This window comes from Microcaecilia unicolor, chromosome 12 (genome assembly GCF_901765095.1).
Source record: "Microcaecilia unicolor chromosome 12, aMicUni1.1, whole genome shotgun sequence".
NCBI lineage: Eukaryota > Metazoa > Chordata > Amphibia > Gymnophiona > Siphonopidae > Microcaecilia > Microcaecilia unicolor.
The window spans coordinates 41,811,414-41,831,833 of record NC_044042.1 but is presented as its reverse complement, the minus strand read 5'-3'; the positions used below and the strand labels follow the sequence as shown (position 1 = coordinate 41,831,833).

General features: G+C 45.5%; 2 protein-coding genes across 3 annotated transcripts in view; one reads left to right on the top strand and one right to left on the bottom strand.

Moving 5' to 3' along the window:
• Positions 1–5,676, bottom strand: part of LOC115481745 — a 28,987-nt gene extending 23,311 nt beyond the window's left edge. The window contains exons 1-2 of the mRNA XM_030221116.1: positions 5,656–5,676; positions 2,593–2,676 (exon numbers count right to left, since the gene is read on the bottom strand). The gene's annotated coding sequence lies outside the window, so the exon portion shown is untranslated. The remainder of the gene's footprint in view (positions 1–2,592; positions 2,677–5,655) is intronic.
• A 251-nt stretch (positions 5,677–5,927) lies between these two features.
• Positions 5,928–20,420, top strand: part of TTC12 (tetratricopeptide repeat domain 12) — a 73,081-nt gene continuing 58,588 nt past the window's right edge. The window contains exons 1-3 of one of the 2 annotated variants that reach the window (XM_030221050.1): positions 5,928–6,002; positions 8,475–8,569; positions 13,442–13,626. In XM_030221050.1, the coding sequence (XP_030076910.1) occupies positions 8,509–8,569; positions 13,442–13,626 (246 nt within the window). In that variant the 5' untranslated portion in view covers positions 5,928–6,002; positions 8,475–8,508. Of the gene's footprint in view, positions 6,091–8,474; positions 8,570–13,441; positions 13,627–20,420 lie in introns of both variants that reach the window. The other variant, XM_030221051.1, reaches the window with a different exon arrangement.

Sequence of the window (20,420 nt, the reverse complement as noted above, 5' to 3'; positions counted from 1 at the left end):
CTCACCTCCCAACCACCAGCCCCACCTCCCAACCACCGGCTCTGGCACAGACTGTACAAGTCTGCCCAGCACTATCCTCGCCTCCCAACCACTAGTCCAGCTTCCAACCACCGGCTCTGGCACAGACCATATAAGTCTGCCCAGCACTAGCCCCGCCTCCCAACCACCAGCCCCACCTTCCGATCTTGACTAAGCTCCTGAGGATCCATTCCTTCGGCACAGGATTCCTTTGTGCTTATCCCATGCATGTTTGAATTCCGTTACCGTTTTCATTTCCACCACCTCCCGCGGGAGGGCATTCCAAGCATCCACTACTCTCTCCGTGAAAAAAACTTCCTGATATTTTTCTTGAATCTGCCTCCCTTCAATCTCATTTCATGTCCTCTCGTTCTACCATCTTCCCATCTCCAGAAAAGGTTCATTTGCGGATTAATACCTTTCAAATATTTGAACGTCTGTATCATATCACCCCTGTTTCTCCTTTCCTCCAGAGTATACATGTTTAGTTCAGCAAGTCTCTCCTCATACGTCTTGTATCCCTATCCTTCAAGGGTCTACAGTAACCTCTGTGACTAGACATAAGAGGACTCTATTTAATTCATTATCAGCCTTGTTAAGGGTATTTCTGTAAACGGATCTAGTTTAGGTTTGCTGTGACAAAAGATGTGAAGACTTTTGCAGTCAATATTCTTTGGTTTCTTGCTCTTAATTCTTAATTACTTTTCTATAATTGTTCTTTCACATTGGAAATGTAGAGACATTGGATATGTAGAGTATGTTGTGTAGATCACTGAAACCAACTCTTTATTTTAATACTTATTGAATTGGATTTCTTAGCAGATTGTGAAATAATGTACAAGACTGTGAATTGTTACAAGCCACTGGATGTGGTCTTCAGCCATTTACAGATATGACACAGAGGCTCTCTTCCTGTATTTATGGACTGTGTTCTTTTAAATATGAATCAATATTAGCATTTGTATATATTTCTCTAAAGGTTCACATGGTCGATTGAGCCTAGAAAAGATCAGGCACATTAGTGCACATATATCTTTTTAGCTTCTGCTTGTAAAGATTACCAAGTCTAACTAAACTGTGCCCAGCTCATGGATACTTCATTTAGTTTAATATGATTTGAAAACATATATATAGGGAACTACTTTGAGACAATGTAATATGCTGCCAGACCAAACAGGCTCCTGCTTGGCTAATTCTTCTCTCTGAAGCCCTCACTATCATTTTGTGTACCTCATCACTCAACCCTTTCTCTTTCTGAAGAATAGGTTTTGATTCTTGAAGCACATTTCGTTTATGTGATAGCAGCTATTGGGGAGGGTGCCTCCATCTGTATGCATCTGTTTGCTCATTTGCAAACAGATGTGTAGAGCTTCATTCCAGAAAGCTGAGGAAAAGGTGGCAGCAGCAGAATAATAAAAGAGAAGCAGATGGCGGAGAAGCCAGGAGCCGGCACACGAAGAAGGAAAGAACAGCAGGGGAAAAAACATGGAGCCATGGTGGCCTAACCCCAAGCGGGTGGCTAGGCATTTCATGACCGCTATTCTTATGCCCACCTCTGTGTTAGACTGACTTCTAGGGACAAGAAAAGCCTACTGTACCTGAATGTGAAGAGCCTTGAACTACCAATAAAAAACAGTACGAGCTAAATATAAATAAAAATAATTTTAAAATGGCAATGGGTTTTGGTCTTATCTCCTGTCGTTCCCTTGGTTATTATAAAAGTGACAGAACTCCGTACTCTTGTTCACTGGCTCGTCCTTTCTAACTTGGACTACTGCAGTGGGATATACGCTGGCTGCCATGACTACTTACTAAAAAAGCTCCAGACAGCCCAGAACATGGCTGCCAGACTAATTCTAGGCAAATCGCCCATTGCCCATGCACAGCCATTGCGTCTCGCTCTGCACTGGCTCCCTGTCAAAGATCGCATCAAGTTCAAGATCTGTTCTTTAACGCATAAGATCATATTTGGCGAGGCCCCGGAGTACATGTTCAACCTGGTTGATCTACCCCCTAGGAATGCCCTGTTGTCATCGCGCAACTTCCTCTGTCTTCACTATCCCAGCAGTAGGAAAGTTAGATACAAGCGTATGTTTGCTTCGTCTTTCCCGTTTACCAGTGCAAAATCTTGGAACGACCTGCCGAAGCAATTAAAGGGGATACCCGACCATCATCTCTTCAAAAAGTTCCTAAAGGCGTTCCTATTTTCAAAAGCCTACTCCCTGCCGAGCCCGGCCATTTGACTCTCCTGCTGATGGTTGGCTGGAGGCTCTGATCCACTGGCCCCTGCCGAACATTTTTACCCCCCCCCCCCCCATGTTTTGTCTATTCTGTCATCTTATGTTTTATCTTTCTTATTGTTTTATTTCATGCACTATTGTAAGCCACATTGTGCCTGCGCTTGTGGGAAAATGTGGGATATAAATGCGCTAAAATAAACAAACAAACTAGGCAGATGGGGAAATTTGCACTGTTGTTTACTATACTGTATTTTCTTCTGCGTAAGCAAGCCAATATGTACCACTGCCTTTCAAAACAGTTACAAGAAATATCAAAAGTACAGAAGCAACCTACTTCAGCCAAAATGTTTAGATCAGAGTCTGTAATAAGGCAAGCCATTTCAATAATCTGGTCTCTCTCAATATCCAAGCCAGTCATCTGTAATGAAGCAAAATGATAAAACAAAATGTAATTGAGAGTTCATCTAATATACCAAATCTTAAAAGAGCTTTTAAATGCTGACATATAAGCATATAAGTACATAAGTATTGCCATACTGGGGCAGAACGAAGGTCCATCAAGAACAGGATCCTGTTTCCAACAGTGGCCAATCCAGGTTACAAGTACCTGGCAAGATACCAAAACAGTACATTTTATGCTGCTCATCCTAAAATAAGCAATGGATTTTCAACAAGTCCATTTTAATAATGGCTTATAGACTAACAGCTTTTACCACATTCTCTGGCAACAAATTCCAGAGTTTAATTATACATTGAGTGAAGAAATATTTTCTCTGATTCATTTTAAATTTACTATTTTGTAGCTTCATTGCATGCCCCCTAGTCCTAAAAAGGTAAAATTACCTGCTTGCCGCTCCGAGCTGTAACGAACTGGTGTCCCAGTGAGTAGCTGCAATGAACGTTTAAAGAAACGTCGAATTAAACGCCTTTAACGACGTTTAAAAATTTTTTTTTTTTTTTTTTAAACGGAGCCAGCGGGAGGGGGGAGAAAAGGAGGGACCTGGCACCACCAGGTTTGCACTTGCTCAAAAGAGCCCTCAACCCCAGGCCTCAACAAAACCTAAGGATTAGGCTTGGAGACCTAGCCAGAGCTGCTGCTGTGTGTGACCACCACCTGCTGAGATAGAGAACATACTGAGGAGTTTCCGGCAGCACATGACCACATATAGGGAGGCAAAAGTTTGCTCTCTATCTCCACCTGCTGGTAGATGGACACAACCCACCAGTCTACCAGTCTATGGATTGATCAGCTTGATGATATGGAAACAAGCAATTCATGTCTATCCATTGCACTGTACTCATTATTTTATAGACCTCGATCATATCTCCCCTCAGCCGTCTATTCTCCAAGCTGAAGAGCCCTCACCGCTTTAGCCTTTCCTCATAGGGAAAGTCATCCTATCCCCTTTATCATTTTTGTCGCCCTTACCTTTTCTACTTCCACTATATCTTTTTGAGATGCTGTGACCAGAATTGCACACAATATTCGAGATGTGGTTGCACCATGAAGAGATACAAAGGCATTATAACGTCCTCATTTTTGTTTTCCATTCCTTTCCTAATACTTAACATTCTATTTGCTTTCTTTGTCGCCGCCAAACACTGAGCACAGCAACGATAACGCTTAGATTCCTTTCCTGGTCAGCGACTCCTAACATGGAACATTGCATTAAATAGCTATAATTTGGGTTCCTCTTTCCCCACATGCATCACTTTGCACTTGCTCACATTAAACGTCATCTGCAATTTAGATGCCCAGTCTCTCAGTCAAGTAAGGTCCTCAATTTTTCACAATCCTCTTGCGACTTAACTTTCAATAACTTTGTGTCATCAGCAAATTTAATACCTCACTAGATACCTCCCATCTCTAGATCATTTATAAATATGCTAAAACGCAGCAGTCCCAGCACAGACCCCTAAGAAACCCTACTATCCACCGTTCTCCATTGAGAATACTGACCATTTAACCCTACTCTCTGTTTTCTATCTTTTAACCAGTTTTTAATTCACAATAGAACACTACCTCCTATCCCATGACTCTCCAATTTTCTTTGTAGTCTTTCATGAGGTACTTTGTCAAATACCTTTTGAAAATCCAGATACACAATATCGACTGGCTCACTTTTATTCAAATGTTTGTTCACCCCTTGAAAGAAATGGTGGTGAGATATCCCTGAACACTAAATCCATGTTGGCCTTGTCTTATTAATCCATGCTTTTGAATATGCTCTGTAATTTTGTTCTTTATAATACTGGCCACCCTACAATCTTATGATACCACGCTTGATTTTAAAGATAAATTGTATTATTACTAACACTAGTCCAATTCCAAGTTTATTTGATATACCACTTACATAAAGCAAAAGTCTAAGTGATTTACATAGGATCATCTTTCAAGAGCATTTTTTTTGAAGCACTGTTCCACCATCCTTAACAAATGAATTTAAATGGCAATTTTTACCTTACTACCCTTCCCCACTGCCTAAAATATACCATTGTTAAGGACATTAGGATAACTTTTGAACTACCTGAGTGAGAGAGAGAGAAAGCAAACTTAGGGGCCCTTTTACAAAGCTGCGGTAGGGCTACCATGCACGTTGCACATGCTAAACCAACAGTACTGCCTGATTTGTGCTCATACCCAATCATAATTTCAAAGTTGGCGTATCCTGTTTCCCGTGGTACAAAATATTTTTCTCTTTTCTACCACGGGGGGGGGGGGGGGGGGGGGGGGGGGTCCCAGCAGTAATCAGCAGTGCGGCCACATTGGCATGCTCTGCATGAGTACTGTGCGTGTAGCACGTGAGCCATTACCATTAGGTCAATGGGTGGCGGTAAGAGCTCAGGCAGTAAATTGCTGCAGGCCACTTTTAATTTTAGTGCATGGCCAGCTGCAGTAAAACAAAATTCCCAGCAAGCTACAAAAACAAGTGCCCACACTACCGCAAGCCACTTTTTACCACAGCTTAGTAAAAGCCCCACCCCAACCCAATGCAGCATGTTATTAAACATCAATTCATAAAACAGTAGCTAATTGGGAATGTAAACTTCTTTCTACAGCTCCAGAGCCTATCCTTCTTAGTGACCAGCTAAGAAAAATTTACAGAAAAAGGGTGCAAGGGAATCCATTAGCCTAAAACAGGACTTGAAGTGACTCTCTTTCAAATGATTGAAGAAACAACTTTCCCATCACCGCGTTAAAAAGGTACTTTCCTTCTAGTGATTATAAAGGCCTAGTTCCGACCCCCGGAAATATTTCACTTCTTGCGAAAAACTACCAAGTAAACGCCCACTAAAATCAATTATTCTCCTTGGAAGCGATATATGAAAGAGCGTAGAGACATAAAGCTGCTTAAAAGTCGTTATATAGGGGCTCCTTGTTGGGTCCCTTCCTCACCTCCAGATCCACCCACACCATGCGCTGCCCCATGACAGCCGAGGCCATGTCGGTACTAAACCCAGGAATGGCTGCTCGGCGGCAGGGTGCAGCACACACTCCGAAACCCGGCAGCAGAGCAAAACTTCCGGCCACCCGCCACTGCCGCCAGTAGCGGAGCATAGCATTCCATCGCCGTAAAGCGCCATCTGCAACAAGCGCACACCACTGCCACGTCGCCGTCAAACATTACGCACGGGCCAAAGCAGCAACGTCAACGCGCTGCCGTAAAATCCTGCCGCAAGAGGCAGGCGCAGCGTCTGTCGTCTCCTAGGATACGAGAGGCGACAGGGAGGCTTAAGCGTTAGGTGAGGTCTTGTCCCACTTTTACTAAAGAGGTGCCCTTTGTTTTAGCTTAGAAGAGGGTGGCAGGCTACCTCCCTCCTCCAACGCAAGGTAGGGAGGGGGGCGGGTTGACACTGGACCACCAGGGATGCAGTGTTTAACGGGGTGCTCGGGCTTCGAGGGCATCCATTCCCGTGTGACTTGTTATCTTTGTTTATTTATCAGGATAGCTAGATATAGGCAATAGACTGTTACAGCATAAAAATATTCCAAAAACAACAGAAATTATGGCGTGCTACTTAGATCCATAAGTCTATGAAATATTGTGACCCTGACAGCTTGGAGCTCCCTGGTCAGGGCTGGCCCTGCCACTGGGCAGACTAGACATCTGTCTAGGGTGGCAGTAAGGCAGAGGAGTAGCATCTTCTCTCTCATTCCCAAGGCAGTTGCCCTGGGTCCCTACACTATAGGGAGCCCCAAGTCTGCTTCAAGTTGAAGAAGGCATAGGCTGAAGGCCAGCCTTTGGGTCCCCTTTCCGATTTCTGCTCTGGGCCCCTGAATGTCTAACACCAACCCTGCTCTTTCCCTAGCCAGCACTCCCCCTTTCTTTCCTGATCTTGCTGCTACTGCACTGCCTTTCCTGGACCTAGACAAAAGTTGCAAGCACATTCCATGCTGCCGGTGAAGGGAAGGGGAGATGCCGGACTGTAGATGGGTAGGACCTTGAGCCACCCCCAATATTGAGCAAACTCCTTAACTAATGTCCAGGAACGGATAATTTGTAGGGCTGCATTTTGATTAAAATTTGTAATCATGATTAATCCTGTGATTAAAAAAATGTAATTGCAATTAATTGCACAATTAAAGATATTTAATGAATTAATTTATTACTGTAGCTCCTTGTGACTCTGGGCAAATCACTTAACCCTCCATTGCCCAGGTACAAAATAAGTACCTGTACATAATATGTAATCCACTTTGATTGTAACCACAGAAAAGCAGTATATCAAATCCCACCCCCCTTCCTTCCATAAAGGACTTATAGTCACCCTCCATCCCATCTCTCTCCCTTCCTTCCCTCCCTCTCCTCTTGCCCCATGTCTATTATTTCTCTTTCTTTCCTGGGGTCCATCATAGTTTATAGTCTATTCACACTTGCTATACCACCTTTGCTAACTTGCAGATCAATGTGGTTTACAATTTTTTCTCTCTTTCACTCTTCCCTTCCACCCCTGTGAGCAGCAACACAAACTTGGTTGTGAGCATCACTAAAGGTCTTGTAGCTGCTGGAGCTCACTGCCTCAGCAATAGCTTTCATTGGTGGCCCTTCCAGTTCTGCTTGCGGGTCTTCAACTTGCTCCTCTCCACCCACCTGGGGTTCAGGATCTGCCCCCCCCCCTTAGCCCCCCTGCTGGCCTACCTTTAAGGTGGTCTTCTGTTGGTCCCTGTAAGTGGCAGCGTTGCACTTTTGCTGCCAGCAGCCTGCTCCAAAGCTTTCCCTCTGGCCCGTCCTGCCTCCTCTGACATCAATTCCTGATTCTGCGTGGGAGGGATGGGTCAGAGAGAGAGCTTCAGACCAGACCGCATATGTGCAATACTGCCACTTATGGGGGCCAACAGAAGACCACCTTTAAGGTAAACTGGAGAGGGGGTGATATTGAATTGGGGGTGGGCAGATATCAGATTACACCGAGGACAAGGGTTGGGAATGGAAGAGAGCAGAAGAGATGTTTGGAGGCGAAAGGAGATGCTGCGATGTGATTAATGTTTTTAAATGTGATTATTGATTACTGCATTAATCGCAGAGCTAATGGCAATTAAAATTCAACCTAATACTTTACATTGGGTTTAGCACCCCCACTCATTTTGAAAAGTTGGCTCCCATGCTGGGTGAGTTGGGGGGGAGGGCAGAGCACAACTGAAGGTTCACTTGGGGTGTCAGTTACCCTTGGGCTGATTAGTTGCCTTATTTCATGCACATTAATATTGAAAGTGGGAGGGAAAAGGGGACGAGGGGTCTTATTAATCACTCCCAGTGTTTAATTTGGGAAGAGTAAACAAAAGAGTCTCCTTTCCCATGTCACATTTGTGATAAGGGTTGTCAGCTGGCTTCAGGATTTCACAAGTTGATCCAATCCTGGGTGTACAGTATCCCACTTCATAAAATTACTTTTATGCAGAACAACAAGTGTTGTACACAGTGGGGGTAAACACAGTACTGGATCAACCTGTCAGACAAATCTGGAGCCAGTTGGCATATTTAATAAGGATATGTGGAAAACAGATTCTCATTCTGTAAATATCTTCATGAAGAGTCACTATCTTTTCATGTAACTCTGCGTCATGAAAGAATTAACAGTGAAAGTGGATGCAAAAGGCAGAACACAAATCCAAACTAGTTGATCCCTCCTTCTTTCCAAACCATGAATTGTGGGTTCTAAAAAAAATTCTGTGAGAATGAATTCAATTATTTTCCATCTATAATTTGCTTTCAGTGGTGGTGTGTGCCCGTGGGGGATTGTTCCACCAATGGCTGTGAATAAGGAGGAGAAAGACTTTGAAAAATTCCTGCAGGATGTAGATGAAATCTGTAAGTAAAACCCTAATGCAATTATGGGCCACCACAACAAGGGTGAGTTTGGAACAATCACCCAGCTGAGCATTCTCACATCCCTTGTTCAGTGCTTCATTTTTGGTTACTGTACTGTCATGAGATTTCTTGGGGGGAGGGTTGTTGGATTCTGATTGTCTTCCTAAAGTTGTATAACTCTTCACTTCTTTTAGTCTGTGACTTCAGGGGCAATAGTTTCAATTGGATTAGTTTTGCATATACCTTGACAGCAGAGGTTCTCAACTCAGTCCGTCATTTCTATAGCGCTACTAGACGTACGCAGCACTGTACATTTGAAGATGAAGAGACAGTCCCTGCTCGGCAGAGCTTAAAATCTTCAATGAATATGCATGAGATAGATTTGCATGCACTATTTCCATTGTATTCATATCTATCTCATGTATATTCATTGGGTCATCTTGAAACTTTGATTGGTTAGGTGTGTCCCAAGGACTGGGTTGAGAACCACTGCTTGACAATAATGAACCTCACTCCTAAGCCAGGTCATTTGGAATATGATCTGTCTTTCAAATTTTCTGCTAACGCTCACCTTAGTACTTGCATTGTGCCAAAGAGAGCTTCCTTGAGTTCATTGGATGTAATTTGCTCAGGCAACTTATCAAGATATGCTTGGAAATAGCTTTTAATCAAGCCTGTAACACCCAATACAATGAGAAATATTTCTGTATCTTTATGTATCTTTATGCAACATTTCTTGTTGTTGTTGTTGGTACATGAGAATCTTCTCCTTCTCTATATGTGACCCATTATATGAACCTCGCTTTGATCTAAAAAAAAATCCACCTTCAGGGTAATTCTATAAGCTGGTGCCTAGAGGTACATACCACATAGACATAAAAGGTGCCATAATTGGTAGTTAGGTGCCTGTCTGCACTAGATGCTATTCTATAAGGTAGCGCCTAAGTGGTATAGCTGGGGCATACACATGGGTGGGCCATGGACATGTCTTACATAGTAAATGACAGCAGATAAATACCTGAACAGTCCATCCAGTCTGCCCAACAAGATAAACTCATTTTACATGGTATGTAATACTTTATATGTATATCTGAGTTTGATTTGTCCCTGCCTTTCTCAGGGCACAGACCGTAGAAGTCCGCCCTGCACCGGTTTTATTCTCCAAATACTGGCGTCGCAACCCAGTGTCCGCTAAGATTCCATAGATCCATTCCTTCTAAACAGGATTCCTTAGTGTTTATCCCACGCATGTTTGAATTCCATTACTGTTTTCATCTCCACCACCTCCCACGGGAGGGCATTCCACATATCCCTCACCCTCTCCGTGAAAAAATACTTCCTGACATTACTCCTGAGTCTACCCCCCTGCAACCTCAATTCATGTCCTCTAGTTCTACCACCTTCCCGTCTCCGGAAAAGGTTCGTATGCGAATTAATACCTTTCAAATATTTGAACATCTGTATCATGTCACCCCTGTTTCTCCTTTCCTCCAAGGTATACATGTTCAGGTCAGCAAGTCTCTCCTCGTACGGTTTGCAACGCAAATCTCATACCATTTTCGTAGCTTTTCTTTGCGCCGCTTCCAGTCTTTTTACATCTTTAGCCAGATATGGCCTCCAAAACTGAACACTATACTCCAAGTGGGGCCTCACCAACGACTTGTAGAGGGCATCAACACCTCCTTTCTTCTGCTGGTTATACCCCTCTCTATGCAGCCTAGCATCCTTCTAGCCACTTCCGTCGCCTTGTGACATTGTTTCTTCACCATCATATCCTCCGACACTAACACCCCAAGGTCTCTCTCCTGAGTTGAGCTTGCTAATCTCTCCCCTCTTATTCGGTGTCTCTCTTTTGGGTTTCTACACCCCAAATACATCACTCAGCACTTCTTGGCATTGAATTTTAACTACGTATCAAAACTAGAAGAAACCGTCTACTTCGTGTTTTCTTTTTTTGTCTTTTTTTTTTTATTATGCGCTTAAGGTGAACTTCTCTCTACTATGAGTTCTAATCTATTATTAATATATTCATAATGTAATAGTGCTCAGTAATACCATATTACTCCAGCATAAGATGCTCTTAGCAATATGTTGTAATGAACATCACTGCACTCTAGCCCTGCCTGCCTCCTTATACTTTCACGATTATGTGTCTTCCTTATTTCCATTATTGCAACTAATTGTCAAAATCACTCTTCTTATGTAACAACTTATTCAATCATGCACTTATCTTAGGGCTGGTCGTGCTTTGTACTAGTGGAAATGAAGATATAGTTATGTCTCCGGAGTAACTGTTAAATGTGCAATCGTGCTCGTGATGGCGTGAATAAAATCTTTCATTCAATCCTCCTCCATTCACTTAATTTTTGTCCCGTTCTCAATTGAATTTTAACTGCCAGACCCCTCGACCATTCTTCTAACTTTCGGAGAACCCTTCTCATCGTTTCTACTCCCTCCAGGGTATCCACTCTATTGGCTATCTTCGTGTCATCTGCAAAAAAAGGCAAACCTTTCCTTCCAACCCTTCAGCAATATCTCTCACAAATATATTAAACAAAATGGGCCCCAGCACTGACTCCTGAGGAACCCCACTGCTCACCATCCTTTCCTCCGAGCAGATTCCATTTACCACCACCATCTGCTACCTGTTGGTCAACCAGTTTTCTGTCCAGTTCACCACTTTTGGTCCTAAGTTCAGCCGTTTCAGCTTATTCACGAGTCTTCTGTGGAGGACCATATCAAAGGCTTCGCTGAAATCCAAGTAGATTACATCTAGCGCACGGCCTTCATACATTTCTTTTGTCACCCAGTCAAATAAGTCAATGAGATTCGTTTGGCAGGATTTTCCTTTGGTAAAGCCATGTTGCCTCAGGTCCTGTAACCCATTGTCTTCTAGAAAGTTAACTATCCTTTCGTTCAGCAGCGACTCCATTGCTTTTCCTACCACCAACGTGAGACTTACTGGTCTGTAGTTTCCCACTTCTTCCATGTCTCCACTTCTGTGAAGAGAGACCACATCCGCTCGTCTCCAATCTCACAGAACCTCTTTAAGAGGTCCCGCCAGGACCTCCCTGAGCTCCCTCAGTATCCTGGGATGTATCCCATCCGGCCCCATAGCTTTGTCCACCTTCAGATTCCCCAGTTGTTTATAAACGCTTTCTTCCGTAAACGGCACAGTATCCACTCCATTCCCAAATATTCTTTCAGCAGCCAACTGCAGTCCTTCACCAGGATTTTCCTATGTGAATACCGAAGAGAAGTAATTGTTTAGCACATTCGCTTTATCCTCCTCACTTTCCACATAACCATTCTCATTATCTTTCAGTCTCGCAATTCCATTCTTCTCCTTTCTCCAATGTATCTGAAAAAGGTCTTGTCACCTCTCTTTACATCTTTAGCCATTTTTTCTTCTGCTCGCACTTTCGCTAGCCGTATTTCCCTCTTCGCTTCTTTGAGTTTGATCCGATAATCTTTTCCATGATCCTCTCGTTGCGTTCTTTTGTATTTCTTGAATAAAGCCTCTTTTGCTCTTATTTTTTCAGCTACATGGTTGGAAAACCATATAGGCTTCCTGTTTCTCTTGGTTTTGTTTACTTTCCTCGCATAAAGATCAGTCGCCGTATTTATAGCAGCCTTCAGCTTTGACCACTGATGTTCCACTTCTCCTACGCCTTCCCACTTCAACAGCTCCTTTTTCAGGTATTCCCCCATTTTATCAAAATCAGTACGTCTGAAATCCAGTACTTTTAGTTTTGTGCGTCCACACTGTGCCTTCGCCCTTATATCAAACCATACGGTGTGATGATCACTATTACATAGGTGGACACCCACCCGGATATTAGAAACACTTCCTCCGTTCGTGAGCACTAGATCCAGCATCGACCCTTCCCTTGTGGGTTCCGTCACCATTTGTCTGAGCAAGGCACTTTGACAGGCATCTACAGTCTCCCTACTTCTTTCCGATTCCGCAGACGGGATGTTCCAGTCCACATCAGACAAGTTGAAATCTCCCAACAGTAGCACCTCCCCTTTCATACCAATCTTTTGAATATCCTCTATCAGATCCTTGTCTAGCTTCTCTATTTGTGCCGGAGGTCTGGAGGTCTTCCAGTTCCACATGTAGTTTATAGAATACTGTAAATTCTGCATGTCACTTGGCACACCTAGGTTTGCCAGCTTACACCTGCCATTGACATGGTGTAAGAGGGCATGCCTAAACATGGGTGTGCCAATGCTGAAATATGCTAGTGTTCTATAGTGGAATCTTGGTGCTAAAGTGCCGTTATAGAATTGGCGCTAAGCAAATGGCATCAGGGTACCTAAACTGAGGAGCCAGTTTATAGAATTGTCCCCCTTGAGTTTTATTAAATACCTGGAGGTGCCATCATTGTAAGCCAATGGTTCTCAATTCTGTCCTTGGAACACCACTAGCCAGTCATGTTTTCAGGATATCTACAATGAATATGCACGAGTTCGATCTGCACATGATGGAAGTAGTGCATGCAAATGTTTTGCAAAATCCACAGGAGAAACAGGAAATATCCTCTATGAATATTTGCCAGCTTTTGTGAAAGATCATGAGCTTGTTATTAGTTTATGAGGTATTTTCTATATACCACCTTTCAAACTTCAAAGTGGTGTACAATCAAACCAAAATAGAACAGAAAGGAACGACATCGAACATAGGACAGAGGAAAAGGAGGGAGAAGAATTCTGTATTCCAGAGCTGAGCCTCACTGCCGGGCCACTCATTGTCCCTCAACAACATCTTATAATGTTATTACCATCTTCTGCTTCCATTCCTTGATTAGATTCCCCCATCCCCTTTTTCATTCTGTGTGTGCCATGTGCTTTTCTTTTCATGCTGTTAAGCTGAACTGATCCAAGGGCTGAGCTCCGAAGACCCAGATGTACGTCAGAAAGCAGTTTCTGAAACTGATAAGAGAATATTGGCCGTTGACAAAGAAGGGATCCAAGAAGTTGAAGGATGCCGGACCAGTCTGAACAGAATTGTGATTAACTCTTTGCCCAGTGACCAGCCTCTTCATCTTGCTCCTGTAAGACTTTTTGTCCTTTCTGGCAATTACATTCTCTTGGTTTCTGAAACTCTGATATCCAGTTTCTCTGGTTCCAGCACTGACCATGGCTGAAGCACCATAACATTTTTTTTTAAATAGGCGTAATAATGTAAAACAATTGTGCTGTTTCAAAAATGTTGATTTAGTTTTGCACAAACTTGTAGTTTGTTGGATATGAATTCAACCTCTCAGATTTACAGCTAGTATTTTTCTTAATATTTGAATTGTGGCGTTCATTGCATTTAATATGTACAAGCAATGTATCTAGGTGTGCCTAGAAGTTCTTTTTAATCAGGTTGATGGTGCCTAATGCAGGGGCGTAGTCAGACACCCAATTTTGGGTGGGCCTTGGTCTAAGATGGGTGGGCAGAAGAACTCTGCCTTGTCCCACAAGTGATTTGGTCTCTTCCTCTCTCGCCTGCATGCCATCAAACATCTCCCCCTCTCCTGCATACCTTTTAAATAGCAGATTTTCACCAGCAGCGAGCAGCAACTAATACACATTGCTCATCTTGACCCCAAAGCCTTCCCTCTGATGCATCTTCCTGTTTCTGCATAGGCGGGAATACATCAGAGGGAAGGCTGTGGGGCCAGAGTAAGCAATATGTATCAGTTGCGTCTCACTGCAGGCGAAGATCTGCTATTTACAAGGTATGCAGGAGGGACAGTTGGGAGTTTTCAGCTGGTGGGGCTTGGGGATCCCTGCCAGTGACATCATAGGTGTGCTGCTACTGGGTGGGCCACCCAAGCCCACTCTTGGCTATGCCACTGGCCTAATGCAGTTAAGACTATTTCTCTATATTACAGCTGTGTTTATTTTCTTAGTCTCAAATAGGATCTTTTGGTACTGTTCTTCTTATAGGATGTGTTTCCTTTTTTTGAATCCATGTTGAAATTATTCAAAGATGCTGGACTGCTTGAATTTTAAGATTGCTTTGCTTTACTTGGGCCACAACCAAAAAAAGTGACTTACATGACTTCAAAAGTTAAAAAAAAAAATCAAAATTTCTCTGGGACTAATAGACTTTCTGGAACACTTCATGTAACAGGAATCATGACCTATATCTTTGAGAACATGGAATACATGTGCTTGATCATAGGCAAAAGAATGGGATGGGCTACTGGGATCATGCCTTCACCAATATTTTGCCTAACACAGTATCAGTAATTAGAAAGCCTGAGGGCAGAGCCAGAGCTGGAACCTAAACGTTGTTCTACTGTTTGATACTGATTAGCCACAAAATCTAAGGGGTTTTTGAAGCCAACTTGTGACTATGCAGAGTGAATTGAAAATATCGGAAAATATTCATCCTTTGCTGGGCAAGTTGCAGAAAACCACTTCCCCTGTAAACCTGTTTGCTCCTTCACTTGATGTGTCCTGTTGGTGACTTTTGGTTCGTGACTCAGATTCTTTTTAAGAGCATTTTGTGATCCCAGGGAAATTTTTAGAAGTGCTAAAAGTCTGTTCCTCAGCGACCCTCCAGACCGGTCAAGACGCGTGGGTTATGTCCTCCTACCAGCAGAGGGAGACTGAGAAAACACTAAGCTTTTGAAGCCTGTATATATAACCTGTGCAGAACCTCCACTAGCCAGTATTTTCTCAGTCTCAGCAGAGGTAGCAGTTGACAGCCTGTGCAGTCTCCAATAATCTGGTGAGGTAGTTTGTCATTGGGTCGTAGGATTTTTTCCTTCCAAACTTTATTCTGTTGCAGTACCCTGTACGTGTGTGTAAAAAAAAAAAAAAAAAAAAAAAAGTGCTTTGGGGCCCTGGGTCTGGTGGGGCCCAGTTTTTTCCCCCTGGGGTGTTACACCTATGTTTGGGTCCCTCCCCCTGTGCTGCTCTCTATTTCTGTTTGCTTGGCAGCTTTGTGCCTCGGCTGCTTTCTCAGTATTGTAGCCTTGAGTGCCTTACAATTTCCAGATGCCAGAGTTAGAGTACTGTGCCTTTAAGGTCAGTTATTGTATTTCATTTTGCTTGCCAGCTTTGTGCCTCGGCTGCTTTCTCAGTATTGTAGCCTTGAGTGCCTTACAATTTCCAGATGCCAGAATTAGAGTACTGTGCCTTTAAGGTCAGTTATTCTATTTCGTTTTGCTTGGCAGCTTTGTGCCTCGGCTGCTTTCTCAGTATTGTAGCCTTGAGTGCCTTACAATTTCCAGATGCCAGAATTAGAGTACTGTGCCTTTAAGGTCAGTTATTCTATTTCGTTTTGCTTGGCAGCTTTGTGCCTCGGCTGCTTTCTCAGTATTGTAGCCTTGAGTGCCTTACAATTTCCAGCTGCCAGAGTGGAAGTACTCTGCCTTTAAGGGCATTTATTTCTTTATTTTCAGCGGGGTTTAGATTCCTTGCTGGAACGAGGGAGCAGCGCTTTCTTCAGTGCTTTTGCAGTGTGAGTGAGATTTTGGTTTGGCGCGTTTGCTGAACAGCTTTTCCCGTCCCTCATGGTTTATGGCGGCCCAGCTCCTCCGATGTCGCGCGTGCTTGTGGCGAGGGGTAGAGGCACCGGGCGCTCAGTGTAGCTTTGCGGTGCACCTATAAAAGTGGCTGTGGCTCCCCCCGACTTGACCGCGGAGGGATCGATGGTGTCGGGAGTCTCCGGGTCAGCGAGAGCGTAGGCAGGGCCGCTGTCAGCGGGAACAGTTTCGGCGGGAACAGCCGCCATCTTGAGTCCGACACGGCCCGTGGAGCCAGCTGTTTTTGGGCCTGCGGCCTCCGTTTTTGGCACAAAAGGGCCTAATGACGGTCCAGGAATGGTGGGCTTTCCTCCAGATTTTGTCTGGACGCGGTATCAGGCCTGGAGATCGGGACCCCCTCCCCCCCCCCCCAATTGGAAGAGGGGGCTGTTTTCTGCTTGGCTGAGAGACCACGGTTAGAGTGGTCAGAGGACAGGCAATGTTTTTCTCCTGTAGCTGCAGAAGCTGCGCTTAGTGATCTGGGGGAGTCAGATGGAATTGACGGCTCTCAGGAGCAGGATTGTTGGATTCCTGGAGAGGATCCTTCAGTAGTGCGGATTTTCCATAAAGATGAGCTGTCAGAACTCATAGATCAGGTGTCGTCCACCCTTCAGTTTGGTCCTGAGGAGGCTTTGGGGGAAACTGTCCAGGATCCGTTGGTGAAGGGCATTCAGCGTCAGGCGTGATCCTTCCCTATGAACAAGGATCTCCGGGAGATGATTTGTCAGGAATGGGATTTGCCGTGTAAGGTGGCAAAGGCAATGGTGAGGCTTTATCCCCTCCCTCAGGACGATAGGGATTCCTTTAAGGCTCCCATGGTAGATGCAGTAGTGACGGCAGTAATTATAGCTACGGCTATCCTGGTTGATGGAGGAACGGCCCTCCGTGATCCTCAGGATAGAAGGTTGGGATCTTTTCTCAAGCGTAGTTTTGTTTTGTCGGCTCTAGCCCTGCAGGCCTTGGTTTGTGGGGGTCTGGTAGCTCGGGCATGTTTTCGTTGGGCCGAGAAGCTCCTGGATGATTCGGTAGATGTTGCTTCATCCTTTTTGTCTGAGGCTTTTATGATTTGTTGCGTACTTCAGACAAAAAATATGGCTATGGTTGTGGGTCTCTGCCACTTAAGGGAGCTATGCTCTTTGGAGAAGATTTGGACAAGTTAGTGTGAGGTCTTAGTGATACCAAGGTTCTATGGCTTCCAGATTTTCGGTTCAAGGCAGGGGCCAGAACTAGTTCCTCTCGGGGACGGTTTAGGGAGGCTCAGCGGTATAGGCCGGGCAGATCGAGTGGGACCTACCCCTAGCTGTCTGTTCGTCTGTCCAATTTAGATTGTAAGCTCTGTTGAGCAGGGACTGTCTTTTCATGTTAATTTGTACAGCGCTGCGTAAGTCTAGTAGCGCTATAGAAATGTTTAATAGTAGTAGTAGTAGGACCTCTAGGGGTCGGTTTTTCCAGCGCACACAGTTCTTTCGTGAGAGTCGTCGCGGAGGGCGTGGCTTTTCCGCGGGAGGTTAGTATTCAGGCCGCAATTCCCAATGAAGGTGTGGCGGCTTAGGCTCTGTTGCATGTTGGGGCTCGGCTGAGTCTGTTTTACCAGAGCTGGGCCCAAATCAGGTCAGATCAGTGCGTTCTCAAGGTGTTTCGAGGCGGATATGCGCTGTAATTCGAAAGCTGTTCTCCCGAAGTGTTTCTGGAATCCCTCTGTCGGTCTTGGAGCAAGAGGGCAGCAGTGAGGGACACTCTGCGGTGGCTGCTCGCGTTGGGAGCCGTGGTTCCTGTTCCTTCAGATCAGCACCGCTCAGGGTGCTATTTGATCTATTTTGTGGCCCACAAGAAAGAGGACACTTTTCGTCCCATTTTAGATCTCAAAAGGGTCAGTGCGGCACTCAAGGTGCCCTCTTTCCGAATGGAGACGTTGCGGTCGGTCACTGGTGCGGTCTGGAAAGGAGAGTTTCTCACTTCCCTGGATTTGACGGAAGCTTATCTTCACTTTCCTTCGTGCGGCCTTTTGGTTCCAAGTTACAGGGTCCGATTCGTCGGTTCCTTGCAGAGAAGGCGCCGACGGCCCATACTTATCGTCAGGTCCCGGGCCTGATGGCGGCGACCATAGAGGTAGTTCCGTGGGCCAGGGCGCACATGCGTCAGGTACAGTCAGCTCGGCTCAGTCGTTGGTCCCCTCTGTCGCAGGACTTGGAGAGGTGTTGTCCGCTGTCGGTGGCCCCTCGTCTCAGTCTCCGATGGTGGCTCAACCCGCGCAATTTGGGAGTCCCCACAGGGGCTGGTAATGGTCACGGATGCCAGTCTGCAAGGTTGGGGGGCCACATTGTCTCAGTCAGGTAGCTCAAGGCCGGTGGTCTCGGGCAGAAGCAGAGTGGTCCATCAAACCGGCTGGAACTCGGGCCATTCGGGTGGCGCTCCAGGCCTTGCCGTCGGTGGTTCGCCACAAGGCAGTCCGAGTGCTCTGCGACAACGCCATGGCAGTAGCGTATGTCAACCGTCAAGGGGGGACGAAGAGCCTTGGCGGCGCAGTTGAACTCATCCTCAGGCTCTCTTGGCAGCGCATGTGGCCGGGGTAGGTCACATAGATGCAGATTATCTCAGCAGGCACACTCTAGATCCCAGAGAGTGGTCTTTTCTTCGGTCAGTGTTCCAGCGAGTTGTGTCGGTCTGGGGACTTTCGGTGATAGATCTTAGGGCAACGGCTCGCTATGCGCAAGTTCAGAGATTTTTTTTTTTTTCAGTCGCTGAAGAGACCCTCGAGCGGAGGGAATCGACGCTCTTCTGTTGCCTTGGCCTCGGGAGTGGCTGTATGTGTTTCCTCCGTGGCTGTTAGTCGGTCAAGTAATATAGCGCATCGAACATCACTCCGGTCGGGTGATTCTGGTGGCTCCGGATTGGCAGCGTCGACCATGGTACGGAGACCTGGTGCGGTTGGCAGGGGCGGCGGCCCTGCCTTTGTTGGGATCAGTTCTGTGTCAAGGCCCGATAATCAAGCCGGATCCGGCTCGGTTTTCGCTTACGGCTTGGCTCTTGAGCGGCACAAGTTGAAGAAGAAGGGGCTTTCGTCCAGTGGCTTTGCTACGATGTTGAGTTGCCGTAGACGATCCACTTCCTTGGCGTAGGTCCGGGTTTGGAGAATCTTTGAGCACTTGTGTGAAGACCATCGAGTTCGGCCGTTTCGCTCTTCGGTGGTGGAAGTTTTGGAATTTTTGCATGATGGTGTTGATAGGGGTCTGGCCTTGTCTACACTGAAGGTTCAGGTGGCAGCTTTGTCATGTTTTCGTGGGAAGCTTCAGTGAAAGTCCTTCGCTTCTGTGCCTCAGGTAGTGCGTTTTTTGAAGGGTGTTAAGTTGCTGCGTCCGCCTCAGTGACGGATGGTGCCTCCGTGGGATTTGAAGCTAGTTTTGAATGCTTTGATCAGGCCTCCGTTTGGGCCTCTGGTATCGGCATCTTGTAAGGATTTATCTTTAAAGATGGTCTTGTTGGTGGCGATTACTTCAGCACGGAGGGTTTCAGAGCTTCAGGCTTTGTCTTGTAGGGAACCATTTTTGTCCTTTCTGAGGGAAGGTTTCGTTGCGGACGGTGCTTTCCTTTTTTGCCCAAGGTGGTTTCCGAGTTCCATGTTAATCAGGTCATCTCTCTGCCAGTGTTCAGTGATATGGCTGGAGATTCGGAGCAACGTGGTATTGCCAAGCTGGATGTCAGGAGAGTTTTGAGTTGTTATCTCTCTGGAACTCAGGACTTCAGAGCCTCTGACCGTTTGTTCGTTCTTCATGGTGGCCCAAAGAAGGGTGCAGCGGCTCCTAAGGTGACCATAGCACGGTGGTTGAAGGAGGCGGTTGCATCTGCTTACTTGGTGAAGGGTCCTGTGGTGCCTAGTGCTGGTCTGCTCATTCCACTAGGGGAATGGCAGCCTCGTGGGCGGAGAATAGTATGATTTCTCTATTAGATATTTGTCGGGCTGCGGTTGGTTTTCGTTGCATTCCTTTGTGAAGCATTATAGGATTCCTGTGCATGCGAAGGACGAGGTGCGCTTTGGGGCAGCAGTTTTGACCTCTGGCCTTAGTAGGTCCCTCCCGTAAGTTAGTTACTGCTCTGGTACGTCCCACGCGTCTTGACCGGTCTGGAGGGTCGCTGAGGAAGGTGAAATTAGATCTTACCTGCTAATTTTCTTTCCTCTAGACCCTCCAGACCGGTCAAGAGCCCGCCCTGTCTGTATTGGAGGCCAGGAGGTGTGTTTGTTGGATAATTCTTGGCTGCTGTAGATTGTTGTTTCTCTAATTGCAGACTCTGTTTATTTCTGTTTTGTGATAGGAGTCTGGGAC